This window comes from Caloenas nicobarica, chromosome 3 (genome assembly GCF_036013445.1).
Source record: "Caloenas nicobarica isolate bCalNic1 chromosome 3, bCalNic1.hap1, whole genome shotgun sequence".
Classification (NCBI taxonomy): domain Eukaryota; kingdom Metazoa; phylum Chordata; class Aves; order Columbiformes; family Columbidae; genus Caloenas; species Caloenas nicobarica.
Window position 1 is genome coordinate 62,209,186 of NC_088247.1, and position 22,237 is coordinate 62,231,422.

At 41.5% G+C, this 22,237-nt stretch overlaps 1 protein-coding gene across 8 annotated transcripts in view; it reads right to left on the minus strand.

Annotated features, from left to right (window-relative positions):
• The window catches only part of REPS1 (RALBP1 associated Eps domain containing 1), a 73,692-nt gene extending 52,657 nt beyond the window's left edge, over positions 1–21,035 (minus strand). For all 8 annotated transcript variants that reach the window (XM_065631997.1, XM_065631999.1, XM_065631996.1 and 5 more), the window contains exons 1-2: positions 20,670–21,035; positions 3,068–3,191 (exon numbers count right to left, since the gene is read on the minus strand). In XM_065631997.1, coding sequence (XP_065488069.1) covers positions 3,068–3,191; positions 20,670–20,822 — 277 coding nt within the window. In that variant the 5' untranslated portion in view covers positions 20,823–21,035. The remainder of the gene's footprint in view (positions 1–3,067; positions 3,192–20,669) is intronic.
• Between the last annotated feature and the right edge of the window lie 1,202 nt (positions 21,036–22,237).

Below are 22,237 nucleotides of genomic sequence, written 5' to 3' on the forward strand. Positions count from 1 at the left end.
CACAAAGCAAATTCAGAAGCATGGCTCAAATTTAATTCCTCTTGTTGACGGCTTACATTGATTATTTTCGATATTGAAAAAGAGTCAGTGGTACTACCTACTGTATTAAAATATGAGATGAAATCGCTCTGCACTGGTGTGGCCTCACTTGGAGCACTGTGTGCAGTTCTGGGCACCACAGGATAAAAAGGATATAAAGCTACTGGAGAGTGTCCAGAAGAGGGCTACGAAGTTGGTGAAGGGTTTGGAGGGGAAGCTGTATGAGGAGCGGCTAAGGTCACTTGGTTTGTTCAGCCTGGAGAAGAGGAGACTGAGGGGAGACCTCATCATGGTCTACAGCTTCCTCACAAGGGGAGGAGAAAGGACAGGTGCCGAACTCTGCTCTTTAGTGACCAATGACAGAACCCGAGGGAATGCCAGGAAGATGTGCCAGGGGAGATTTAGGTTGGACTTTAGGAAAAGGTTCTTCACCCAGAGGGTGGTGGAGCACTGGAACAGGCTCCCCAGGGAGGTATCACGGCCCCAAGCCTGACAGTGTTCAGGAAGAGACTGGACAACATCCTCAGACACATGGTGTGAACTGTGGGGTTGTCACATGCAGGGACAGGAGTTGGACTCAATGATCCTTATGGGTCCCTTCCAGCTCAGGACATTCTATGACTATTTAGCTTCCTGGAAGGAAAATTTTCTGGGACAGCAAAGGGACAACAGATTTAGAAGCTTGTAGTATAATAACTAAAGCCAGTATTTTTACTACACTGCAAATCTCAGTGATCACAAAAGCGCTTAGTTAACTAAGAATCAACTGGATGACACTTGTGTTGGATGGACTCAGCACTCAAAATTTTATTGTAGTCTCAACTCGGCAACTCACATAAAGAAAGGTTCCTATCTACTGAAGACACACAATGAACCAAAGAGCAAAAGAAACAACAACAGTGGAGAGAAAATACCAAGTTAAAAGAATGAAAAGCATTAAGACAGTCATTGAATAAAACATGCAGAGAATGCAGAGCTGAAAAGCAGATGTCCTAAAATATAAGCTTTAACTAATTTTCAATGTTTTACTTTGAAGAGAGAAAGAGTACGTGGATTAGTTCGGGATGGTTCTAACAGTTCCTCTAGAAGACCACTTGGAGATGGACTGTGGGCAGAACCCAGCTGGCCAGGCTGCTGAACCCCGGTTTTTAAAGGAGGGTAACCAAGCTTGGAATCATTTTGAGTCTTCAGCCTGCTGTATTTTAGCTGTTTAGTAGCTACTACAACACTTAAATCATTCTAGGAGCAGAGGCTTCATAGACAGAACTAGAAACACAGCAACGAAGGCAACAGACAACTAAAGCTAAAAACAGTTAGGGTAAAAATAAATGTTTTGTCAATTGTACTTGTTGTATTTAGTACGTTTGGAACCAGTTACAGAAAATTATTCCTCGAAGTACAGAAACCATTACAAGTATTTCTAGTACTGTCATGCATCAAGAAAATGTATTCCATTATAAAAGATCTAATAGCTGCTATTTTTACAGCAACATATTCTATATTTTGGAATTAATTCTGTATCTTCATTTTCACTCCTTCCTTCAAATCCCACCCCCCCACTTTTTTAATAGTAAAGTCCCTTCCAGTTAAGGTATTTTTCATTAAAATAAAACCAAGCATACAAAACCCTGGAAAAAGCTACATACACAGATTTTAACCTTTGCCGCCTTCAACAGGCATTTGATGAGAAATCCCACAATATATCAAGTTCCAGTTTCTATCAGATGTTAAGAGTTGAAAGTTCCTTTTCCAACTTTCCCATTCTGTAGCATTCTGCTACAACTTGCTGAACCTCTAGATTTGTGAACACTCATCAGGAAAACTAGGGAAACTGTTTATAAACACAGGATGGCTTGTGAGCAGAAAGAAACTTGAATACTAGCAAAATGTTGACTGAAACCTGCACTTTTCCAGAAAGCTACAAAAAACCCCATGAAAGCAGTATACACAGTCTGTATGAGCCTACAATACTTAACTGTAAAAGTATACACAATGATTCCTTTATTTTTTATAGCTTTGTCAAATACTTCAGTCATATCAGATTGTTTTTAACATAGTCTCCTTAATTACTCTGTTTAATCTATATCCTTTAGACACAAAAAACTCCTAAGCTTTCTTTTAACTACTAGTATATACAAGTTTTATCATAATGTATTCTATTGACATAAAATCTACTAGGGAAGTCACCTTAATGCAAAGCTGTGCTCCAAAGATATTTTTAAATTGTGAGTTGTGTACTACACTACAAAAGGCTGCAGTGGCTAAAAACTCAGTACTTCACCTTCCCAAGTCTCTTTTCATCTTACAAAGCAACACTGACATGGAGCCACTTATGTTACTCAGAAAGCTACAGCAGAGCCTCATATCAAAACTCTTCCTGCTGTTCCGAATTATCTTCCCAGAGTAAGCCTTTTTCCTATTTCACTACCCATACCACAGCTGACCTCTGAAAGTAGGATAACAGGTGTTTTGGCTGATAAGACTTCAAAGATCTTTTATAGGTCAAGTTTTTCACTAGAAAAATCTTAAACCACTAATCTTCATATTTGCACTAAGAAGGGAGAAAATTGTCAAGCCAAGTGTGAAGGAATTTGACTTTAGAAAATATGACCTTTCATCTGTTGCAATCAAGGCTTCACAAACTCAGCAACTACAAAAGCCTGCAAACGCATTCTTTTCCTTCCAATTCACATTAGTCCTACTAGTACTTTATTCAGAGGATATGGCACACAAGTTCTCATGTCAGTAATCTATAGAATGAACTTGTACCTACACAACAGTCAGTAATTGTTCATTTACCCCATGATGAACACAATACTTATTCAATAGGTATTGGTGTTTCACCTTGCATTTATTACATAGTAGGAATACCCTCCTTCATAGTCTCTCAACAACTATTTTTTAAAGTAAGCAGCATGTATAAAAAGACATATCACACTAATTTACAAGGTTACTCTACAAGAACCTGTGAGCCAAGTATAGTAACTCTGCTTAGCAACTAAATTCCCCCCCCGATCTTGTGATTTACCTGTATTTAAGCTTTCCACTCTTAGAGGGAGACCAGATTGGGCCACAGCGACAAGTTTCAAAGCAATGTAAAATTGACTTCTTCCAAAATAGCCAAGTCTTGTTGCACCACAGAGCTCCATAATCTGAAACAGAATACAGTTACTTACACAAAGAAACTTAAAACATGAACTGCTCTACAGAGGTGATTTTATACATTTAAGAGCAGCATGCCTTGCATTAAATGCTCACATCTTCCTCTATACAATCTTTCAGTAACAACTTCACATGCAGTCTTTACGTGAAATGAGTCAGAGTTTGCGATTCCTCACAGTCAGCAAAAGCACCAAGTCTAAAACTTAACTTTTTCCCAGTTACCCAACCCAAATCTCTCCCTGAAGAGTTTCAATGAGAGGTTAGAATTTATAAAAAGTGACAAAGCTAGACAATTGCAAATTATACCTTCCAGCCTTTTCTGATACAGGCTTGCTATAGCTCAACATTTAGCTTATAAAACAATCCTATAAAGCATTCATTCAGAACACAAAGAAGTATCTACACACACATGGATTTCAGCATTGAAGAATACAGAACTTTAGGTTCTCCAAACAACACCACAGATGCTGTTTAATTTAAGAACTACAAAAAAGAAGTCATGTTATCTTATTCCCTTTCTTCCTCTGGTGTTCTGTAAAACAGAAAGGTGTTTTTGCCCTTTGTTATAAATTTTGAGAAATTCTGGTCCCTCCAGACAGCAGCCATGTATTCAAACATACTGACCGTACACTCTTCCACATCAAAGGTCTGCAAACTGGCTGAGGGTGCACTCCTGCTTGTGCCAGTTCACTAGTAAGATACTAAGCATGACACAACCCAAATCAGACTCTCCAAGTTCAGCGATCCAGATTGTCTTTTCATGTATCTAGCAGTCTCATCCAGACTGTGACATTCCAAATGAGACACAAGGATACTCTTGGACACCATGGTAAAAGCCTTATTGAAGTCAAGGTAGATTATATCACTACTTTTCTTTCCTCAACCACAGTTCTAGTCTTTCCCATCACAGCAGACAATCTGGTTGACAAGTACCCTTGGTAATTCCATGCTTCTAATTCTAATTACTGTTTTCACCTTCATATGCCTAGAAATGGCTTCCAAGCAGATTTGCTTCACAATTTCTCAGAGACCAAATTGCAGCTGTCCAGCCTGCAGTTCCCCAAATCAACCTTCCCGCCCTTCCTGAAGATGGCTGCAATATGTCTTTTCTCTAGTCAGAGGCCCATCCCTGATCTCCACAACTATTCAATAAGAAAACTGGCTTGCAATGACATTAGCTAGCATTCTCAGCACCCTCAGAAGCATCCCATCTAATCCCATGAACGAACTTGATACTTCTCCAAAGATCCATCAATCTTCTTGTAGTACTACTAGTTTCTCTCCTCCTTCAATCCCATGTCCAGGTACAAAAGCCCATGAGACCTTATCTTTGAAGATCAATGCAGTGAAGGCACTGAGAATCTCAGCCTCATCTACATCCATGGCTGCCAATTTCTCTCCTCACAGCTCAGCCATAAGGTCCCTGTTTGGCAAACCTGGTCTCCTGACACATTTGCTAATTTTCCTTACTGGGATGGACCGTTAACTGGGTTTAGAGAAAGCTGTCATAAAAGATTTCCCAGCTTTCAGCAAACACAGTTCTGAAGGGTGGAAGAGCCCCGCTTGCAGGCACGTTCCAACTGCAAAAGTCAACTACATTTTCACATATCAGCAACTGAACCACCTGACCCACAAGGAATTAGTCTGTATGCTTCAGCACTGCTGAAACTGGAAACAGCCTTTGGTAACTCCATACAATCAGGCAAACAGATGGGCTTATTACCTACAACTAAGCTAGATATTGCTTATCAAAAAGCGGCACCAGGATCCTAGGACCTCCTGAAAATAAGCTGTTCTAAAATCTGTCACACACAGGTGTGGGAAGTTGAAAAACACTTTGTCCCAAAGAAGTCCCAAGAGGATCAGCAGGTCTAGGGCTGTGGATGCAGCTCAAATCCTGCTAGAGAGAAGCTAGCTGCATTAAATCACTTGGCTATGTCTGCATTACACTTCTCACATTGTCCTACAGCACCTGTGTTATTTGTATTTTCCAATTATAATATTCCTGCAGCATGATGTCTGGACAGAAGTCAGGGCACATTCTAAAGTTCACTAACTAAGATAAAATAATTCAATACAGTTGAATACAATACATTAGTTTCAATAAGTTGGTTGGACTACAGAAAGTGCTACAAGGAAAGAGATGAGTCTAAATTGACAGGTGAAAATTCAAACAAGAAAAACTCCAAGTCTTCAACATCTAAACCAAATTGCCTATACCCAATCTAGTGCCAAAAATAATTACACTAAATTTAAATAACTAGCAGAACCAAAGCAGTGAAGATTCAAAAGACAGCGAGCAATTCAAACCAGGGCAACAGCAAGAGTAATTCCTTTTTTTAAAGCACTGTATTCTGGAAGACTGATGAACATCCACGTACTTGACTACACCCAACACAGAAAAAGCTTGTGGATCCAGTAGCCTAGCACTGACAGATGAGTAACTGAGCAGACTCTGGAAAAGCTTCTTAGAGAAGTAATGACACAGGCATTTGGAGCCTATGGAACCATTAGGCAGTAATGGCTTTGGGCATTTTCAAAGCCAGTGCTGGACTAGAAATTATCTGGTTTGGAGCTAGTCGGTACTGCCAGGTTGAAAAAATTTTCCGTTAAAAACTGCATTAATAATTAAGCTACCATGGCAGATAAGTATTAGAAAGTAAATACAAGTACGGATTCAAAGTGAATAGATATAAATGTAGAAAATACACGAGACATATAAGAAAAGGAAAACAGTAAGGATAAAAAAAAAAAAAGAAATGCCCTTATGCTGATGAAAAAGTTGCTGTTGAATCCACCCACAGATAGTTAAAGGAGTCCTTTATTTCAAAGACAGAACATAACCCAATCAGAAATATGACTGAAGGTCGAGTAAAATCATTAAATGCAAGCATTTAGTGGAGATTGCTCTGCTGACTGGCAGCATTCTTGAACATACTCAAAACAGCCTACCTATAATCTCCTTGAATGACGATTTACGCATTCAACAGGTAATAAGCTATATTGACAAAGGGGGCAGAATAATAATTACAAAAATAATCGAGGGATTGGTTCTCTGAGATTTATGTTTAGAGATTTCATCTTCTTAGGAAGTGAGAGGATAAGGAATTTCCTTAAATTCTTCAATGAACGCAGAGCCATCTTCAACACAAAATGCTCCATGACTGTTTTAATCTCCTTAGATATGAAGATCCTGAGGTCACACTACTGCAATTAACCAGATTAAGGCCAACAACTCTGAAGCTCCAGAATTGCTGGAAGCTGTTGATACAAAAAAACTTCCAAAACCAAAAAAAGAAAACCCCAAAACAAAAAAACCCACAACTCTCCCCCGCCCCCAACCAAAACAGCACCACAAAACTCAGTGCAGTAGCTGCAAATGATGAAATTGCATGCTTAGTCATCATACTGCAAAGAAGTAACAGCAGCATCAACAATATCAGGAGCTGGCACAGATGAGACATACATGGGAAGCAATATGTTGACAAAGGGCACCATTTCTAACACCTTCTAGAACTCTTGCAGGTTTCAGAGAGGTCCTTGAACTTGGAAAGGCTTATGAACCAAAAAAAGTAAGACTTGAGAACCTTTAAAAATTCCAGATGAGTTGAAATAAATCATATCTCTGTCAAATGAGGTGAAATGCACTTTGCTGAACTCAGAAAACCTCTCTGGGACAGTCTTCAAGAATATCCCAGTCCCCCTGCCCTCAGGTTCTTCTACAAGGCAAATCAAACCCATTATCTGTAAACATTATTAATGCAAAAGTATAACAGCATTTAAGCAGGGATGACCTCAATGGTAAAACAGTAAATGAAGCAACATGCATGCCACCTACCTAGCAAAGATAAAAATATTTCATCTGCTTGGAGAGTTACCAAAGTACCTAGTGTTCCATACCAGAGGGTGGTAAGAGGCAAGACTTTAAGGCAGCTTTTGAAGGCTGAAGGACTGTGTATGCTGACAGGCAGGGGTGAGTGAACAAACTCAGAAGAGGACCTTTCGTATCACCTCATCTGAACTAGGACATTAATACAAGTCTATCCACTTAAAAAAAAAAATCCCATACTGATACAAAGAAAGAAGAACTGTGATTCAGAACATACATTTTGGCCCTCATTTTATTAATGTATTCTTAATTTGAGGTATTCTAGTACTCCTACTGTGACTTGGCAGGAATTTTCATGTTTATATTGTTGGTGTAAGACTTTTTAAAACATTAATAAACACAAAGAAATCCTATGTAGAATCACAGAATAGTTGAGCTTGGAAAGGTCCTCTGGAGGTGATCCATTCCCCCTGCTCGAAGCAGGCTCAGCTACAGCAGGTTGCTAGGACTGTGCCCAGTTGGATTTTGAGTGCACCCAAGGATGAAGACTCTACAACCTCTCTGAGCAACCTCTTCCAGTGTTTGATCACCCTTACAGTAAGAAAGTTTAATGTTTAAATGAAAAAATTGCCAGGAACGATATCATGTAAACCATGACCAGAAGTGCAAAACCAAGTTTTCGCCTTAAATTTACAATATCTGATACAAATTTGAGTTAAACCAGACCATACGAATATACTTGTGCTTTAGTATTTAGCACGTGATTTTTGAGTTTTATTGTGCATATCGACAATAACCTTTTAATGAAAAGCAAGCAATACATTAACAAAAAAAAAGTGCTAATGGTTTACTTCGGATTTTTAAAAAAGCTTAAAAAATTAAAAAGAACGACCTGCATTGAGTTTTCGGTTATTTAATAAAAATGCAACTATGATTACAGATTGACTTTGATTCACAGTTTAAAATGAAAAACATTATCATGTCAACAATGTTATTTCTGTATCCCATATGCAACAATTCATTGATGAGAATTCTAAAGCTCTTTGCAAACTTAAACAGATATGACAGGATGTTTTCCAAATAAAACATTTATTGGAATACAGGCTCAAATTGGATACTAGAATATGCCATCTTACAAAAATGCTCTTCTGAAGTAATGTAACCCACTCACCTCAGCTACAACAAAAACTAACCATACCTCTACAGGGTAATGTAATCTGGGAATGTATAAGGGAAGTTGAAAAAATATTTCCTAATCGTTGCTATTGTAGCAGAAAAAAACCCCTCTGACCATCACTACATACCAAAGACCTATCAAAACCTCCTTTGCACTTTTTTTCTAAATTGGATACATTCCTTTCCTCACAACTCGTTACCTTCTAATCTTGTTATTCTGCAACCCACTGTCCAATACATCAACTCCTGTCACTTGCTTCATCTCAATCTGTCTCACTAATTGCAGACCACAGCCTGACACAGTTTTCTAACTACAGTCTCTCACCTATCATCAGCTGGACAAAGCAATACTGCTTAGTTATTCATCAAGAATTTTTAACTTTTCTTCAGAAAAACCCCACTTGACAGGTAGCCTCTCAGATGCAACAGTTGTTGACAGCACTTTGTAGCAGGAACAAGATAGAAAACTGACATCCTTCTTTTGATGAGTTATTTTTAATCAAGTCAAGTCTCTGACCTAGTTCTCCACAAGGCTCCACAAACCTTAGCACATGGTGGCACACAAGAAAAAAAAAAAAAAAAAATGGAGACAGGACAAAAATTAAAGCCACTAAAATACACAGTTCAAGTATTGCTCTGAATACTATGTTTCACCACTATTAGCAGTATATGATAAACATTTAAACAGTATCAAACCTATCCGAAGATCATTTGCAGAATGCACTTATGAAGGATATCAAGAACTGCTATATTTAATTCATTAAGTGTGAAGCAGGCAATGTTCATGCTGAACAGCAAGTATAATATTACCTCTCATACATCTACCTTACTAGGCACTTAAGAAGCATAGTCATAAGTATAATTAATTACTTGATACCAACAATTCCCAGGCACAGGGTATACTTGGGACATTGTTGTACTTTGTTGCATAACAATCAGTAAGGTTTTCCTTTTAAGTCTTACTGACTGTTCCATGAAGGTAGATCTCAGTCAATGCCACAAGCCTGGCTTCAGAACACAAGCCTTTATAGACACCAATAGTATTGGAGGACTTCCAAGGTGACACGCGCTCTCTGGCAATGAACTATTTAGAGTCTCCTGCTGTCTGAGCCTCTCCTAATTCTCCTCCACCCTTGATCTTCACACTGCACATATCCACAGTGGAAGCAGACTGCTAAAACACCAACAGGAAGGAAAAATAGTTACCAGCTCCGACAATTCTCTACAGATACTTAGTTCTAAACTTTCCTATTCCACAGGCCATTTCATGTTCAAACATACATACATTTCAATAAAACGAAATTTCAGAGCAAATCATGTCAGAAATAAAGAAGTTAATTAGCTGGTTAAAAAAAGACCCAGTATTTTAAGCCCCAGAGGAATGCGTCTGCCCCTCTACTTTGGGGTTGGTTTTACAAGGGTGTCCACTCCCTGAGTAAGGACTGGTAGACTTCAAGTCACACTTTCACTCTGTTAATAGAAAAGCAGCAGACGAAACGCACCAAAAATTTAAAATTCTGATTTATGACAAATACACATAATAAATACGTATCTAAACAAATGAATATGTTGTACATCACACACACACAAAGCCACAGAGATTTTACCTACTGTAGTTGAACCAGTTATATTTTAGGTGATTCCTAACTTCAACCCACTCCAAAAGTGGTCTACAGCATCTTGTATTGTTCCTGGTAGCACGTATGCTCACAGTGGATTAGCCTTGCTTATCAAAGACACTTCCTAACGCAGTAGCTTTGATTTTTCCATTTGCAATCAAAGTTTGTCATCTTGCTAACAGTTCCTGCAAAAGCTGTCACAAGCCATACACACAAATCTTACCTGCAGAGCTTCTTTGCCAGAGCTCCACAGCTCTCTAGATGTCAGTGGTTTCCTTCTTGATTTGGTAGTACATGGTAACTACCATCAATCAATCAGTCCATAAAGAAGAGGCAGATGCACCCTATATGCAACTATTAGGTTGGTGCAAAAGTAATTGCGTTTTTTGCATTGTTGAAATTTCCCTTGGATATTGGAATACATTCTTAAATAAATGTGTTTACGTTATACATCATTTTAATGTGCTTTTCTCACTTTATGTTTTTTTGCTACTGAATTTTTACTTGTTATTTTATATGCATTTTAGACTATGGAAATTATGTTAGCCAAAAAGCAAGTTTGAGTGATTTTCTTACTCAAATTCACAATGGTTCATAAAGCAGCAGAGACAACTTGCAACATTGACAACGCATTTGGCCCAGGAACTGCTAATGCACATACAGAGCAGTGGTGGTTCCAGAAGTTTTACAAAGGAGATGAGAGCCTTGAAGATGAAGGGCGTAGTGGCCGCCCATCCAAAGTTCACATCAAAGCTGATCCTCTTAAAACTACACGAGAAGTTGCCAAAGAACTCCACGTCGACCATTCTATGCTCATTCGGCATTTGAAGCAAATTGGAAAGGTGAAAAGGCTTGATAAGTTGGTGCGTCATGACCTGACCAAAAAATCAAAACAATTCTTTTGATGTGTCGCCATCTCTTATTCTACACAAGAACTGTGATGAAAAATTGACTTTATATGATAACCAGCGATGACCAGCTCAGTGATTGGACTGAGAAGAACCTCCAAAGCACTTCCCAAAGCCAAACTTGCACCAAAAAAGGTAATGGTCACCGTTTGGTGGTCTGCTGCCAGTCTGATCCACTACAGCTTTCTGAATCCCGGTGAGACCATGACATCTGAGAAGGATGCTCAGCAAATCAATGAGATGCACCAAAACCTGCAACACCTGCAGCCGGCATCCATCAACAGAAAGGGCCCAAGTCTTCTCCACAACAATTCCTGACCACACATCACACAACCAACACTTCAAAAGGTGAGCCAATTGGGCTACGAAGTTTTGCCTCACCCGACAAATTCACCTGACCTCTCACCAACCGACTGCCACTTCTTCAAGCATCTTGACAACTTTTTGCAGGGAAAATGCTTCCACAACCAGCAGGATGCAGAAAATGCTTTACAAGAGTTCGTTGAATCCCAAAGCAGGGATTTTAACACTACAGGAATACACAAACTTATCTCTCATTGGCAAAAATGTGCAGATTGTCGTGGTTCCTATTTTGAGTAATGAAGATGTGTTTGAGCCTAGTTATAATGATTTAAAATTCACAGTCCAAAACTGCAATTACTTTTGCAACAACCTAATACAAAAGTGTTCAAGATACTGATTCTAGAGGGACCATTTCTCCAAAGATCTAGAGCCACAGCCTGTCCTACTTGACTATAAATCATCAACGAATTATTGCCAAATACTCTCAAAAAGAGGAGAGAATAAATAAGCATATTCCTTTGTGACATGGTCAATAGCCCCAACAAAAGAAAATCCAGACAGACAGATGAACACTTACTTAGAAGGCAACTACTGTCCTCCCAAGTAAAAAGTCACAGCTGGAAGACCTCAAGGCAGAGTTGCTCTTTGCTTGCATTAAGATTCTCTCTACTGCTGCTCTTCTGGCAGAGTAGGTGCTCATGAGAAAGGTACCTTAGGAGCAGTAATGGTAATAAAGCAAGAAGAACTGGAAATTAAAAAAAATCTGAAGCAACAAAAAAACCAGCCTGAGGAGCTAGAAGAACCATTTTTAATTCTTGATGCATAAAGAGAGGTTCTTTTAAAAGGAGATATTTCACACACCTGTCTCCTCTTCCTATGCAATTTTACATTACTGCTTAACCTAAATAGCTCCTCCTTCCTTTGCTCTCAGCTGCACAGTTCCCCATTCCTAAGCACATGGTGTAATTACTCCACTCGGTAAGCCAGTAGAAAGTTGCTGCATTAAGTTATCTGGTCTTTCATGAAACTGAATCTGTCTACTGTACAACCAAGGAACACCTCAGCAGCTACAATATACACAGGAACATGTGGCTGGTAGCAATAGTTTGTTTATTTGACTCTAAATTTCTCCTAAGGCTGCAGCCTAAAGAAAGTAGTGTGCTTTGCATTTAATAGGAGCAGAAAAGGTTGAAACGATGCAACTGAACAGAATGTCACATCAAGACTACTTGCAATTCCAACTTCTTTCACTTACCCAAAGAAACCCTCCTTAGAAGGGAAAGATATGTTCACGTATCAGGCTGCTAAGAACTGCTCTCACAACAAGGGTGTCTCCTTTCTCCTGGTGGTGCTGTGAAGAGTTCAAGCAATAGGAGACGGAGAAACAAGAATGTGCAATGCCTGTGCCAGTCTGTGACGATTTGAGACTCCAGGATGATTCCATAACACTCAAGTGATTGCATTATCTGGAACAAATCGTAGCAGCCAAAGCATCCATAAGAAGCAACAAGAATGCATGTAGCTTCAGCAGGTAGAGATATTTACAGCAATAATTTATTTACGATTCCAAAATATTATTCCAATAATAAATAGTGCAAGGGAAGTCACGTGGATGTTCTAATTGTGGATGCTCCTGCCATGCAGCATTAAGTTGAATATTCTTCCTGCAAAACTTCTACTTAAGTGCTAAATGCTGAAAAGAGGAGCATTTATATAGACATTTTGATACCTTTCAGACCTCCTTTATAATTGAAGCATTCAAGTGATTGATATTCCTTGGTAACAATTATTTTCTTACTTTTTTTATTTTAATATTTTCTCCTCGTATCACCTTTTACCAATATACCAGAACAAAAGTAAGACAGAAAAGCCTCAAAGAATGAAGACAAGCTTCTGGCTTTTTGCTAATGTAAAATTAAGATTAAGGCATTCTCTGATCCCAGCATTAGTGGTCATGCTGTGGCCTGGCCAAATAAGACTGCTCAGATCTGGTCTTGCTATTCCTGAGCACTTCTATAGACGTCTACCTGAAGCCACTGTGCCCATTACTTTACACTGCTTTCCCATCTCAATGTTTTCCTCTCAGCAATGTGACCAGTGTTAATTAGTTACTTTACACTGCTCTCCTTTGCTCAATAAGGCCTTTACAAGTCTTAATGATGCGTCTATCAAAAGCTTAAACAAACCTCAGTTAAAATTCTAAAAACTGCATGTTTATGGAGCTACACTGAGACTCAGAACAGAACTGCTAACACTAGGTCTTAAATGAGTTAAGATATTTTAATTCAGAAAAAAATAAGTCATACACACAACTGTAGTAAGAACAGACTTCTTGCTCAGTCCCAGTCACCTTTTTCTGGGATGACTAAAGTTGAAAGACATATTTGGAACTGAGTCTACTAATTAGGTCTGTTACCATACTTCAGGAACATTTTAGATGTCAGAAGTCAATCATTCCAGAAATTCAGGTCAGACTGTCATCTTTTCCAAGTCCTTTAACATATCACTATACACAGACAAGCATGCCTAAGTTATAAATGCCTTTTTTGTACAAGTGCAGGGGATAATTTAACTCTTTAGATGACAACCCCAGTTGGAAAAATAATCAAGACAAACGTGATCAGCCAACTCAGTTTCAAAAGAATGACACCACTGACTTAATAATATCCCTATGGTCTAAAGAAATGGTAAAGGAAAAATAACAAGTGGGAAATACATTCTTACGCTAATCATTACTGGAACTCCAGTGGAAAAAAATCTGATAGTCAACATATTGCTCCCACACTCACTTCTGACTTCAAACTCATTTAAGCAAAGAGCAGAACTTCAATTTGAAGTCTATAAATTCTATAAAAAAAGACCTATCTAAACAGCAAATTCTTATGACCTAATAGGTATGAAACTTGTCTGTAAGGACTAATATTTTGAAAGCTAGCAAATATAATTGAAAAGTCACAGAGAGTACCAGTTAAGTCTTATAATTTCACAGCATCTGCAGTAATATTTATCGAAGATTAGACTAAGATGAGGACAATGTTTGCAATTTTTCACAGACAGCAGATGAAGTGCTCACAGCTTCTCATACAAAAGAATCATATTTACAGGAAAAAGATCAAGTTTACAACACATAATTTTGTACATCTGACTTGATTCTAAGAAAGCTGCATTTGCCAAAGGCCATGATATTTCTGAAGAATTTTGGAATTCCATCCAGTCATATCAGAATGGATATTAATCATCCCTGCTGTCAACTGACAGCACATTTTAAAAGAAAAAAACTGTTTTCAAACAAAGCTGAGCTGTAATACTTGAAATCAGCTGAGCGCTGTGCTGGCATACAGAATGATGAAGGAATTATTTACTGTTTAAGTGACTATACAGCATGAATGTCAGTCAATTACACTGAGAGATCAGTGGAAAACAAATATAAGTCTAATAGACCTAAGCTACACTCCCAAAGTTTTGCCATTAACTGCCTGTCTTTGGTTTCAAACACAATTATTATGCTCTGACTAACCACTACTGAGATATGAGACTACTCAAACTAATTAACTGTAAAGAGAAAACAATTTGCAGCCCATTGTAGTCTCTGTGAAAGTAACATCATTATAGTAAACATTTTTACCAGAATACTGCAGAAAACTCAAAGCACAATTCACAGGATACAAAGCAGACTAAGAGCCACTTCTGGCACTAACAAAGAATAGACTGCTTATATATCTCATCATTACAGAGAAACAGAACTAAACTACTGCTCAGCTGAGAGGAAAGAAAAATACTCTGCTACAATAACAATTGAGGGGGAAAAAAATACATAACTCACAAACTGGATATTCTTAACTATGGATCCAGGCACTGTCTGTATTTACAACAGATTTCTAACAAGTCTTATTTCCTAAACAAGAACTAAGATACATAATGTATGTACAAACATCCCTTAAATATATAAATATTTTATATAATTGTTATATATAAATTACATACAATTATAATCCTAAAAGGCTACAGACTCATTATTTTTATGGTGCTCAGGCTAACAAAATATTAAGAATGAATAAGAAAAATGTCATAGTTATACACTTCTACACTCAAAGAATGCCTTAATAATGACGTGGCATGGATATTGCCTTAGAAGATATCAAAACTAGCTTTATTTTAAGATGTCAAGTAGAAAAGCTGAAAGCTTTAAAACAAAAACTATAAACCTAAAATGTATGGGTTGGATTCAATTAAGTGATTTCTTTTTAAAATTTGGGCTTGTTTGCAAATTAGGTAAAAGTCAGTGTTAGAAGAAAGCTTTTTACATAGCCTACGTTTTTTTAAAAAGATCTGAAGATGTTATATATTTTTAAATTTATTCCAAATCCAAAACACTGAAAGGAAGGCATGACATTTGCAGAGTATGAGGAATTCTAACTTCTTACCCCACCGGTTCTGAAAAGATATTAATAATAAATTCAGCAAATTAATAAGAACATGGTTGAGTCTTCTGCACGACTCCGCCACACAGATAATCCCAAGCATGCACTGGCTCAGCTTCCATTTGCAGTTGGTATTTAGTAAATTTCACTGATTTGATAAACAGGTAGTTTTTTGTGAAGGAAAGCAAAACACTAACTACAACAATAAAATCACTGTGAATAAATTTTTATTTTCTTAGATCCCTTTCTCTCTGTATCTGTTCTCCAACAAAGATACCAATATTTTAAATCAAGAACCTGCAATTTTGCTTTGACATTTTCTGCCTATGTCTTATAATTCCAATTATAATTGATCACATGCCACGTACAAGCTCTGGCATCTGAGGGTGAGGCCACAGCTGGAGTACTGTGTCCAGTGCTGGGCTCCCCAGTTTAAGAATGACAAGGAATTACTAGAGGGAGTCCAGCAGTGGGCTACGAAGATGATGAGGGGCCTAGAGCACCTTTCTTACGAGGAGAGACTGAGAGAGCTGGGTCTGTTCAGCCTGGAGAAGAGAAGGCTGAGAGGGGATCTCATCAATGCTTATAAATATCTCAAGGGTGGGTGTCAAGAGGATGGGACCAGACTCCTTTCAGTGGTGCCCAACAACAGGATGAGGGGCAACAGGCACAGACTGAAACACAGGAGGTTCCACCTGCATATGAGGAAAAACTTCTTTACTTTGAGGGTGACAGAACACTGGAACAGGCTGCCCAGAGAGGTTGTGGAGTCTCCTTCTCTGGAGACATTCAAAACCCACCTGGACACATTCCTGTGCGATCTGCTCTGGTGAACCTGCTTGAGCAGGTGGGTTAGAGTAGATGACCTCCAGAGGGCCCTTTCAACTCCAACCATCCTGTGGTTCTGTGAAACTACCGTTCCATGTTTTTCCTAGGTCTGCCAAAAGCTATCACCCCACCAAGAACAAGAGAAGACAGCATATGCCTGCACCTTGCTGTTTTCTGCACACCACAGAAATTGCAGCTGATTAATGAGGCTTTACAATAAGAGTCTGGACTTCACAATGAAGCAGCTGCATCATAGGTATGCACTTTCTTACAACTTTTGATGCAAAGGCAGCAAACTCTGACAGAGAGCTCATGTAAACAACAGAGCCAGTATTTTTTCCATCAAAAACACAAGAACAATCACAACTAATCTGTCTGTAAAGACTCCTTAGAAATGAGAAAAAAAACCAAGCAAGCCTGAAGTTGGCTAACAATAACAAAAATAGGCTTTACGCTAGGTTTTTAATGGGGTAATACAAGCATATTGTAATTGAAGAAACTGGGCATAATTGCATCCATCATTTCAAATACTTTCTAACACTAAATTAGAAGACATGTAACATTGTTGGACATCACCAACACTGAAGATGACAATTTATTCGTTTTAGAGAAAGTACATGCAAATACTCATATATTTGTTGTTTTATAGTAATGTTGCACTTTAAAGCAAGATGCCTTGACTCATTAATTTCAGATGAGTATCACACACACAACCGATTTGCTTCTTGTCTTGTGATGTTTCTGATCACCCTCATTGCCTCGGTTCATACTGTGCAGCCATTCCACAACAGGCAACTAGATTTCTTTTGTCTGAAGCTAACCTAGAAGATACACTCTAGGAGTGCACCTAATGAATCCCAGGCAACATTTGGTCTACAGGACCAGGCCAGAACTTGATCAAAGTTCTGAAATAAATATACAAAACTTCTGAAATACATATACATGGTAGATGGCAGCTCCTCAGCATCATTTGTGTTGTATCATACTACTTGATAATACAAACACCGATGCACACGAGACTAAGCTGTGAGCTCAGGCAGCTGAGTCAAGTGAAAAATAACTTGACAAAAAGCCCCGACTTTTGGCTGAACAAGCTCCCTGAACCAGCTCGGTGTCTGTTCAAATGAATGTCAGCATCAGCATTAAGGCAGTTCCAGCTTCTAGTGGTTTAAGTTACCATGAAACCAGTGCTAGGTCACACTTGAAATACCCAATTGCTCTAGAAAGAGGAAAGTTCTCCTCTTCCCCTCCATCAGCAAATGGTTTTCCAATCTCCTTCCTTGTGCCAGCACCAACATTCATTCAATCCCGCTGTTAGCTGATACAGAGTTAAAATCAACAACAACAAAAAAAGTCATTTTTCTGTCTGCATAGCCCCCAATGTCAGCATACAACACTATCAGGCAGGCACTAGTGTCTTTGCAAGGAGAAGCAGCAGCAGGAGCACATGGATGGGGGAAAGGGGAAGACTGAACCACCTCCTGCAGTGGCAACTCGCTGTTAGATTGGTTCAGCTGCAATGTGAAACCACACCCTGAGAAAAATTAAAATACTCATGTAACTGTTGTGAAGTAGCTGGACTTGTTATGCCAACATACTTTTATTCACTGTTTTATGCAAATCTTCTACCTTAACACGAATTTCAAGGATATGCACAAAAAGGCAGAAATATGGGATAATAAAGGCTGGTGTTCTCACAGTGCCGTCAGGGTTCTAACACCTTTGGTGTGGTATTCTTGTTCTGCTAATAAGGCTGTCCTTCTGTAGATGTGTAGTAAGTGGACATATAGCTTTTCTTTTCCAGTGCTTTGTTGCTTTTTTTATTCAGATTTAATAGGCAGCTGACAGTGTCCTTTAGAGGCAGAAATGACAATTATTAGGAACAATTAGCCACATGCATTAACTTTCCCTGCTGCAAGACAGGTATGTCACATAAACCCAACTCTTTGCAGGAAAGGTTGCATATATATCCAGCCTTTAAACAATAGATTTGCAAGTAAAACAATTTATGGGTCTGAAAATGCGACTGTTGCACATTTTCATTTCCAACATAACCAATTCCGAATTATTCAAAGGTATCTACAGACCTGTACTACTGAAGAGGAAAAGCTCTGAGGTAGTTCCTCAGGACTACTTGGTCCGCGTGAGTTTGAAGAGTGGTTATTTTGCACTATGTTTTGCACACCTAGGAAGGTACTTAGCATTCATGTGATTAGCACTACACTTGCATTCCAGGATTATATAAGATTGGAGTAACTAAATCAAATTCCTTTCCCCACAAGCACCAGGTGCTTCAAATGAGCAGGGAAGAACACAGCACCACATGGTCAAAAGAAAATTCCCTCTCCTTCACAGGGTTTCCTTATTTCTTAAGCTATATCATCTTGATCTTTTAGTTACAGTCACAGTTTCTGAAACATTAAATGCAATTTCCCTTGGAAGAACCTCCATCCATCGTATTCCTGCCTGTGTTAACCTGAGGTACAGCCATACTTCAAAAAGAACATAAAATAACAAGACAGTTAGATTCTCTCCTTCACAAGTACAAGGTGCTTCATAGGTGACAGACAGGGATTGCACAAGGTATGTAATGGGTCAAACTGCTAAGGACATTTTTACTTTCTTTGTACTATTTACTGTCCCATTCCTCAGGCAATCTAATATCTTGTTTGCTGTTTCAAGCACAAGGTTTTCCTTGAGATCACTACAGTGATAAGCCAGGTCTGCTTCTTGAGTTAATTTATTTAGAACCCATGGAATGATGCCTGAGTAGCTTCTCTTCTTCAGATACGATCTACTTCGCAAGAAAATATCTGACCTCCTCTGCAACAGACAGGGATATAATCTATGACCACTTGTATTGAAAATTCCAAGTACTTCCAAGTGTTTCCAAGTTCTTGCACCAAATCCCTGCATAAAACAAAATCTCTGGCACTAGCCTACTTGATCAAAACAAGTTTTATGGCAAATAGATTTTTAAATGCAGCACACATGTAAACATTGACCTTCCCGGGATGATTTTTCTGAAATCAGTTGGCCACACACAAAAAGCAGCAGTGGGTGGCCCTTCAGAAATCTTGCTTGTATTACTGAGCATGCGAACTCTTACCATTAACTCCAGTCACGCAAGTCATCAAATATGACATTACTAGTTTTACCAGTAAGAAGCGTTTCTTATTCAGCTCTATTCCACTTCTTTTGCATCTTAAACTCATTTTAACTAACCAGGTTGCTCTTACAAGCCAAAACATATCAACAGCAACCCTAGTTAAGCATAAGTATTTCTCCTGAAATCTGGTACTGAATTGCAGAATGCTGAAATTTGCACACTGTATTTCCAGCTACAGTAACTTCAATGCTTTGCTAAAAGGGCTGCTTATCTCACTAGGCTGAGGATGAAACTGCACAAAAGGCAGCACAGCTTTTTAGTTTTACCTACAGCAGCTCAAAACACTACATAAACTTTAAAGCATTGAACAAGGAGATAGAGAACTGCAGAAGCAGCAAATTATTACAAATAGCTGTTCATAAGAATGGTTCATGGGGAATACTTTCCACAAATAATTACACAAGACTAATCAGAGCAGGCTTTCCCTTTTCTGTGTACATAACACTGCAATATTGCTACACCTTTTAGAAGTAGCCTAGACAAGGAAGTATGTGCTAAAACTGTGCACATACATGCTGCAGGTAAGGTCCAACATAATTCTTAATACTGAATTTTTCATTGTTAAAAATGTTTTGATGACTACAGACAGGTAAGTTAATACCTGCCAGGAACTGATGTCCAGAAAGGACTACATGGCTTCAGTGAAGTGGATCGGCATCAGTGGCATCCAACAATACAAACCCAGACCTCCTTCTGTGTTGCTCTTCATCACCAACCTCCCTCACATCCCCAAACCGCTTTGGATTCTCATCCTTTGGGTGGCCTCTGCCGACATGAAGCAAACCAGACACTTTCTTACCAGTTGCTGGGCATCGCCAGCAGACATTATCAACAGCCCCTTCCTCGTCTTCTAGTCGGAGGCCCCACAAGTCCACACGCAGGGGCCTGCTACAGGCATGCTCAGCGCAGCACCCCGCTGCACCCCCGCCGGAGAGGCTCAGCCTCCCCCGCTTGCCGAGGCTCAGGTGGCCGGCGCTGGCTCGGACAATAGCTCCCGAGCCTCCCGGCGGGTCCCGCTCCGGCCTCCCCGCCCGGGCCCGCCACCGCCGGCTGGACGACCCCGCCACAGGGCTGCCGGGCGGGCAAGGGGGCGAGGGCCGAGCCGGGCGCGGCAGAGGGCAGGGGCGGCAGCACGGGACGCGGCTGTCTCCCCGCGGGCACTAACGGCGGGGCGGTGCCCGGGCCCGCCGCCCCCCGGGGGCCCGCAGCGGCTACCTGCATGACCACGTCGTTGGGCAGCTGCGCGGCGCGGAAGAGCTCCAGGACCCGCCCGTTGGACGCCACCTTCTTGGTGCTCTCGGTGTCGCAGTAGGAGAAGAGGTCGCAGTAGTAGCGCTGCTCCGCCTCGCTCAGCGTCAGGCCCTCCATCTTACGCCCCGGCTCCGCGCGGCGCTGCTGCTGCTGCCGCCGCCCCGCATCCAACGGCGGCGGCCGGGCCGGCGGGGGGAGCGGCGGAGAGCGCGCGGGGCTGCCTCGCGCCGCCGGGTCCGGTCCGGTCCGGTCCGGTGCGGTGCGGCCCGTCCCGGGGGTGGCGGCGGGACGGAGACGCCGCGCGCGAGCGGCTACGAGCGCCTGCTCACACCTTCCCCCCACCAACCGCCCACCCGCCCCGCCTTCCCGCCCACACGGCGGCGCGCCTGCGCGCCTGCCTGCGCGCCTGCGCCCTCCGCGCGGCGAGCGCGCGCCCCGCAGAGGGAGGCGGGGGAAGGAGCGCCCAGCGCCGCGGGGAGCCGCCCCCTCCGCGCGAACGGCGGCGGAAGCGCCAGGCCTAGGGGGGGCGGGGTTACCGGGGAAAAGGGCCAACAGCGTCCCCCGCCGCCTGCGGACCCGCCCCCTCCTCGCGTCACGGTGCCGACGCCATCGACGGCGCCCTCGAGGGAAGGGGTGTGATAGCGGCTCGGGTGCACCGCCCCTTTCCCGGAACCCGGATGTGCGGTGCGGCCGTGAGCGGCAGCGCCCCCTATGGGAGCGGCGGTGTGAGGAGGCAGCCTGGGTCGGGTCGAGGCGCTGCGTTATCGCCTCAGGAGCTCCTTGAGCTCTCCGCGGGGTGCCGGGCCTGCAGCGCCGGTGCGCAGGCACTCGGCTGCCCGCGGGGGAACCGCGCTTTCCTTGAGACAGCGCCGCTGGTGTCCCGCTCTCTGGCTTGGCCGTGACTGCGCGCAGCCCCCGCCGCACAGGCCCCCGGGGAGCGCCTCAGAGGATGACGCGGGGATGCGCGGCGGCCCGGCCCGTGAGGCGCTGAGGCGGCGCTGAGGCGGCGCCGAGCGGCTGCTGAGCCTGCCTGCCCGGGGCTCTCGGCGTCGGCACGGGTGCTCCTGGTGACTGGAGGAGCATTGCGTGTGCTGCTGCGTGGGCCCTGCTGTGAGTGGCCGCCCTGCTCTGCGCGCTGTGTCTTCGCTCTGTCCGTACCTTACGTAGCAACAACACAACGCAAAAACAGAAGTGACCTGAATAGTAACACAGTACATCAGTCTTGCAAGAAAGAAAAGGCAAGAGCTTGCTTATTTATTCAGCCAGAGCTCTTGCTCTGCAACTCTTGGATATGTTTTCCTGGATACTGTGTGTTTCCCTGGACCAATCTATGCTCGAGCTGCAGGACACTAAGAAAGTTAGTTCTCTCCAAGCTACTTTGGCTTCTGGAGGGAGTCTAACATCCTTGACGGAATAAAGGGCCTATACAGAATGCCATGGTCTCCTGCTAGACCCTTTTTACTACCTGATTTAAGTCCCGCTGAGGTGGCAGCCCAGTACTTCATACTCGGAGGAATCCTCTCATTTTTAAT